General features: G+C 35.8%; 1 protein-coding gene across 2 annotated transcripts in view; it reads left to right on the top strand.

The window, feature by feature from the left end:
• The window catches only part of LOC136856054 (uncharacterized), a 479,906-nt gene that overhangs the window by 166,215 nt on the left and 306,191 nt on the right, over positions 1 to 7,500 (top strand). For both annotated transcript variants that reach the window (XM_067133743.1, XM_067133665.1), the window contains exon 2: positions 7,476 to 7,500. This exon is cut by the window's right edge and continues 113 nt beyond it. In XM_067133743.1, the coding sequence (XP_066989844.1) occupies positions 7,476 to 7,500 (25 nt within the window). The remainder of the gene's footprint in view (positions 1 to 7,475) is intronic.

Raw genomic sequence — 7,500 nt, 5'->3', positions numbered from 1 at the left:
CTTGTAAGTTCATTTTACGTTATTCTTTCCCGTCTCGGTGCTTGTTTTATTTTTTTTAACATACACCCGCTTCCCATATTCTGGAGGGGTGGCGCCAGAAAACTGACAGGCTCTCTGTCCCTCAGCATGTCTTCAGGAATGGTATATTGGCAATTGAAGGTAAACGGAAGAATAATCCATTGATTGATAAAAGAAAAGAAAATTATATATATATATAAATATATATATATATATATATATATATATATATATATATATATATATATATATATATATATATATATATATATTCACAATACATAAGCATGTGTGTGTGTGTACACTGGTGTGTGTTTTCCTTTTGAAAATCAAATTCTTTTAATTTAGAGAAAAAATGAAAAAACCATTACCTTCATTTAATCAAAACAAAGCAAACTCAAAACTACTGTACTATAATAGTTACGCCCCTGGATGCCACTGCATAAAAAACACGATGATTATTCAACTCAAACATTAAAACCGTAACGCACCTAGTGTGTAACCCTGCGGGACGCCGCCCTTATTACCGTTTTGGAGGGAAACTCGAGAGACCGAGAGAGAGAGAAAATCCCCTTGGCGGCGACTGCTGCGCCTTTGGATTTTATTCCTCGAAGGGTTGCCACGAGGATGAGAGAGAGAGAGAGAGAGCAGTCTCCGGGTTGACGCCTATAACGGCAGCAGTTTCTGCCGATGTGTGATGAAGACGAATTTAGGATTTGAATGGAGTGGTAAGGAAGGTGTTAGCGTATTGGGTTATGGGGGCTGAGAGGGTTTTCAGGGATTAGGGAGGGGGAGGGGTAGGATCTCAGCTGGTAGGGGATGCTTCAGTGGTGTAGGATGGAGGGAGGGGTCCCATTCAAGCTAAGGATGCGGAAGAATCAGAGATTACAGGAAGTTTTAAAACTGTAATGTGTTTTTTTTTTTTTTTGGGGTTGGTGGGGGGGCAATTAAGAAGTCTTGGACGGACGTGCAAAGACGGTCTTTAGTTTATGGCTCTGGAACCGTTATTGAGAATTGCCGAAGTTCTAGAACAGATTTTTGATCAGCAGTTTTATTAAAGAATGGTGGGTTTTGTTTATATATATATATACAGTATATATATATATATATATATATATATATATATATATATATATATATATATATACATATATGTATGTATGTTTGTATATATATATATATATGTTCTAATATTGTGTATATACATATACACAAACATCAATGTGTGTATGTATGTATGTATATATATATATATATATGTGTGTGTGTGTGTGTGTGTGTGTGTGTCAGTGTGTGTGTGTTTGTGTTTATGTTTGTGTGTGTATCTGTCACTCACGGCAACAGCATTCCTAAGGAAACGTCATCACTAAACACCATCGTGAAGAACTCTATATTTTCTTTGAAAAAAGTTCGGGAAAGTGTTAACACTTGCCTTTCTCTGAAGCCCATAAGAATCGGGGCTTTCTCACGATATGCCTGTGCATGAGATCATGTGCATGATCATTAATCTGAGGAATTCACGGAATGGCGTTCTCTCTCTCTTGTTTCTAAAACTTTTGTCAATGACGAGTTTCATTTCATGTAAAGGGCTTTAGATGTTTCTCTCTCTCTCTCTCTCTCTCTCTCTCTCTCTCTCTCTCTCTCTCTCTTAAACTTTCTGAAAGGCGTCTCTTTCTCTCTCTCTTTCTCTCTCTCTCTCTCTCTCCAATTACTGGCATATTGGCATACTTAATTGGCTTCTGTGGAAACAATCAGTTTTCATCGTCCAAAATATTATTATTATTATTATTATTATTATTATTATTATTATTATTATTATTATTATTATTATTTGGGATGTAAGGTCATGCTTGGTAGAACCTAATCAGCTTCCAGTTTGTTCGAATTAATGCTAATAAAATAATGATGTGTAATTATACCCTAAACTCATAGCGGGGAAACGTGTTTGTAATTATCATATGTGAATACATGAATTTTTTTTATTCTATTAAATTTTGCGTCAAGGTTGTTTCATCACGGGTGGTCACATTTATACTTTTTCATCAGAATTATGCATCAGGTTATTAATTTCAGGAAGCCTTTTTTTATAATTTTTAAATTTTTTCACTCACAATTGTCGATTGCTTAATACCATGCAGGTCATGAAATTTTTGCATTACTGAACTCGTTTGTTTTTCTATGTTATTTAGGTCAATTGACCTTTTTTTTTTTATTTAAATCAATCACAAAGACTTTTTTTTTTTTTAGTTGGTTGGATTGCTTGGGGCCACCTATTTATCAAAATTACCCGTCGAGATTGTTTCAAGATACGAGGTCAGATTTTGTCTGGTAAAAATTGTGTCGAGAATATTTCGAGACAGGAGGGCAGCAATTTGCCCTCGCCCCTAACAAAGCATGTTTCATCTCCATTTGAAGAAGAAAAGAAGAAAGAAGAAGAAGCAGGAGAAGAAAAATAGAGAAATAAGAAGATTAAGGTAAAAACAGATGAAGGCAAAAATAGAAGGGAAATAAAATAGAAGAAGAAGAAGAAGAATAAGAAGAAAAAAGAAGAAGAAAGAGGAGGAGGAGGAGGGAAATAAATAGAAGAAGAAGAAGAAGAAGAAGGAGAAAAAGAAGGTAAATAAAACAGAAGAAAAATAGAAGAAGAAGAAGAAGAAGAAGAGGAAGAAGAATGGAAATAAAATAGAAGAAGAAAGAAGAAGAAGGGAAATAAAGAAGAAGAAAAAGAATGAGAAGAAGAGGAATAAAACAGGAAGAGAAGGAGGATGAGAAGGAGGAGGAGGAGAAGAAGGAGCCCCTCCTCCTCGTGATTGCATGATTTAGAGCAGAGACCCCCGGGAAAGACGACTGGGACCTCCCAAGTATGGGAAGGCTACGATTGGTCACGTGATTGGATGTTCTCGGTCTCGCCTCTTGTCATCGAGGAAAAAAAGAAAGAAAGAAGGGAAGAAAGAGAGAAAGACAAGGAATCCTCGTTGCTCATCCAGTGTTGGAATGAACGAGGGAAAATTGGAATTTAGTCCAAGGACTTCATGATGAAATGTAGGAACAAAGACTTAAGATTTTCCTACGAATAATTTTTTATTCAAAAGGTAGAGAGAAAAATGCTTTTTTTTTTTTTGTCCTTTCTTTGTTTCGAATGACAAATTATTGTTTGGATTGAATTGGTAAACAAAAACAGTTCTCATTTTTAGTGATGCAGAGAACAAGCAAAGGCAAAGAACTTTGTTCCAATGATTTAATAAAAAAAAAAAGTATACAGTTCTGAAGTTTTTAATTTTTGCAATATTTCATGTATGAAATGTTAATCCAAACAAGAAACTTCATCCGATGTTTTGAATTTTTGCAATATTTTATTTCTGAAATGTAAGCCCCAACAAGAAACTTAATCCAGTGTTTTATTGGTGTAAGCAGAAGCGAAACACGGCAAAATATTTCATGCAATGTTCTGATTGCCAGAGATGAAACAAACACACAAAATTTCATCAATTGTTGTATGACGAAAGACGAATTAGTGGGAGGAAGATCGCCCAATCCCTTAATTAAGAAATTTAAGACTTTGGTGCTGTAATTTCTGTATGACATGGAAAAAAAAAATTCTATACTTAAAATACGTGAAAGAAAACTGGCTCTAAACTTGAAGCTGAGGAAAGGAAAACAGTCTTGTTTCAGTAATTTCAGAATGACATAGAACCGCCCCCCTCCCCCCCAGAAATAAAGAAAAAACAAAATCCATTCTGTACTTCAAATACATGAAAGAAAACTGACCCTAAACTTGAAAAACAGTGACTTGATTCAGTAATTTCAGAATGACATGAAACCCGCCCCCCCAAAAAAAATCCATTCTGTACTTCAAATACATGAAAGAAAACCACTCTGTACTTGAAATACATGAAAGGATAATCAACCATCCGGAACTTATCGATACTAACGAAGAGGAATTGTTAAGGAAAGATAAGTGATGGATGATAAAATCTCCCCGAATCTGCCGTAACAATATGACTCCCCGCCAAAGTGTTTTCCATCCTTCAATTGACCCCCCAGAAATCCATTGACCTCCTGCAACTGACCTCGTTTCGTGCCTTATTTGGTAATTTGTTAATGTCTGTTTTCTTCTTTGAGAAGTGGGATCTCCTCTTTCTGCATTTCCCTTTATCTCTTCTTTCTTTATTTCTCATTACCTCCTCTTACTTTTTCTAATGAACACCATGATATTCTTTGCAGCTTGAATTTCAAGTCAGTGGTCCCTGTGCTGTGGGCTTGTTCCATGTGAATAATAATAATAATAATAATAATAATAATAATAATAATAATAATAATAATAAGAAGAAGAAGAAGAAAGATGAAGAAGAAGAAGAAGAAGACCTGAGATTATTTTTGATTATTATTATTAAATAATAATAATAATAATGGATGATATGATGATGATGATGATTATTATTATTATTACTAGATTATTATTACTTTATTATTTGCCCTGATGTGTTCCTTGTATTATTATTATTGTATGTTATGTTATTATGCATCAAAAGATGCAGTAGTTCTTGGGCATCGCTTACGTAATTTGGCTCGCTTCGTTGGCCTCGGATGATGTTATGAATCAGAGGACCTCCCCGTCGATATAATTGCCAATTCGGAGGTCACGATTTCGAAAACCGGGCCTTTCCTTAACAGGATCACGCGGCCTAATTGTACAATAGATTCTCTTGGTCCGGCGCAACGGGACTCCTCCAATTAATAGGCGTTTTTGGGAGTGTACGATTTTATTTACGTATCCTGTTTGTGGGAGGCGTCACTAGTTTATTGTGACTGTTTAATTATTTGGTTGCGTTTTCGTGGTCAGTATCGAAGGGTGTTTTATTCATCTAGGTATCCGGTTGCATTTTCCCCGAGATGTAACCGAGTTCGGGACCTTTCCCAGAAAAAAAGCGGAACGCCATATCTTAAAAACTAACCATAGAATTTACTTGAAATTAATCTCATTATGTTCCCCACACCCAAATTATCCGAGAGTATTTAGTATATCCTAGCTTAACCTAACCTCCAACCTAGTGGTATGGCAAAACCATGGCTGGTACTAGCATCCATCGCAATGAATTTGTATCCGTTGTAAATAACGGACTGTATAGATGTTCGATTTTATAGTGCAAGGAGTGTATTTAAGCATCTTGCTGACTGCTATACCTGTTAAGCTCATTTCTGATTCAGTTTAATGTTCTTTTAATAATGAGTAATTTCGGTGTATAGATAAACTGAACTCATTTATTTATTGTGTTACCTGTTTTATTCTACGCATCTGGGTCCTGTTTACTTTTAATAAGCATTCAGGCAACTCACGTTACCTTTTGGAAATGTAACCGATTATGTTTAAGAGCATTTGCTCTTTTTCCTTTTAAAACATTAATAATTAAATATCCCCTTTTTAAAACGTTATATGTCTGTGCGTGTGAATTATTGATCTGTGCGTACGTAGCAAGCGGTATTGGTCAAAGCACTTGCAGTATATGCAAATGTACTAGTTTCCCCACTCATTCTTGATCAGATTACTGGGAATGAAGGTCGCCTGCGGACACCCGTGCCCTTCTTGTGAAATCGTGTATAGTCAAATTGATCTTTGATTGAACTTTAGAATGATCTTCCAAGGAAAAGCAGTTTAGTGATTTGAAAGGTCTTCGTAGGCAGAACCCACAGAAACGACAGTGTCGTTACTTTGTGTCATTATTGTTGGTGTTTACGAGCATCATAAAATAAAAAAATTAGATGTCCCTGTGCTCTATGTTGTCAGGTTAAGTTGGCCTTATGCCACTTCGTGCTGTTTCTCTTATGAGCAGCCTGTAGTTGTGTGTGTGAGTGTGTGTGTGTGTGTGTGTGTGTGTGTTTTGTGGACCGAAAGAGGTCTATGTAGAGTAAAATGTGCAGAGTGGCACAGCAACCTTCTATGCATTTCTGTCCTATGTTGGGAGATTAAGGTGGCCTTATGCCAGCTCGTCCTCTTGCTCTTTAGAGCAGCCTGTAGTTGTATGTACGTGTGTGTGTGTGTGTGTGTGTGTGTGTTTTGTACGCCCAAAGAGGTCTATATAGAGTGAAATGTCAAGGCGTGCTAAGCACCACAGTCAAGTCGGCAACTTTGAGAAGGTAGAAGTTTGTGACAATAAAAGGCAGCACTTAGACAGGTTTCCTGTGTCAAATTGTGGGGGCTAGAACTGCAGTTCCCCACCCCACCCCCACTTGATAGATCGGAGTCGTCATCTCGTCAACTCTATTTTTTGTTTCCAGGCGGTGTCGTGGAGGGTCAAAAATTTAAAAGGCCCAATTTGAAGGTCCCTCGGGGGTAGTCGTGCAACCGTATCGGCCGTTCAAATAAATTGTTACTTTGAAAAAAAAATTGTTACGTTGAAAGAAATTACGTCACGTAACAATCTAATCCTGAGGTGTATACTTTCCCGACTAGATAGCGAGAAGGGGCTTTTCTATAAGTACCTAACTTAATTTATGACGAACCTTAGCTCGTAGGTATGTTTTATATAGTTTGTGTTATGTTATTTTAGCCACTTATCTATTTTTTATGTGTGTGTTATTATGTTATCTCTTGTGACAATATAATCTGGGCGTGGGCTGTTTGTGCGGTGTCAGAATGGGGCTTTGCGTTGGTACTGGTTTCTTAGATGATAGAGGCTTGTAGATTTTTTCATTTCGTTTTCTTTGGGTAATTTTTTCCCACCAGTACAAATCCTGTAGTTACATTATGTAACTATGTAATTTTTTCCTTCAGTACAAATCCTATAGTTATATTATGTAACTGTAATTTTTTTCCGCCAGTACAAATCCAATAGTTATATTATGTAACTCTAATTTATTTTCCACCAGTACAAATCCTACAGTTATATTATGTAACTATGTAATTTTTTTCCACCAGTACAAATCCTATAGTTATATTATGTAACTATGTAATTTTTTTCCACCAGTACAAATCCTATAGTTACATTATGTAGCTATGTAATCTGGACATGTATTCCCCCAATATTTTTTCACCAGTTCTGTATCTTACAAATCCTATAATGTTATATTATGTAATAATGTAATCTGAGACATATATTCCCCAATTATTTTGTCAGAATGGGGCTTGCATTGGTTATCTCTCTATTAGTGGGTTAAGTTTCTTATTAAACTTAATTTGCTTGCCACTTGATTCAACTTTTCTTGTTAATGAAGAACATCCACTGGCCAATGGAAATGAGAATGTAGAAATTCCAGTTCTTGTTCAGGATGAATCAGTGTAATAATAATAATAATAATAATAATAATAATAATAATAATAATAATAAACTTTTCTAAGCCATTGACCATCACACTGAGGCTGTATATGATAATAGAATTAGTATCATTATTAGTAATATTATCATCCACCTGTCTGTAAACGTTGCCCTTAGTAATGTAAACGTTTTCGTCCTCCACAGAAAACGGGGTGCTGAGCTTTGAGAA

Source organism: Macrobrachium rosenbergii, chromosome 1, assembly GCF_040412425.1.
Source record: "Macrobrachium rosenbergii isolate ZJJX-2024 chromosome 1, ASM4041242v1, whole genome shotgun sequence".
In the NCBI taxonomy this organism is placed as follows: Eukaryota; Metazoa; Arthropoda; class Malacostraca; order Decapoda; family Palaemonidae; genus Macrobrachium; species Macrobrachium rosenbergii.
Note: the sequence above shows the minus strand (reverse complement) of the source record. Positions and strands in the feature narration are given on the sequence as shown.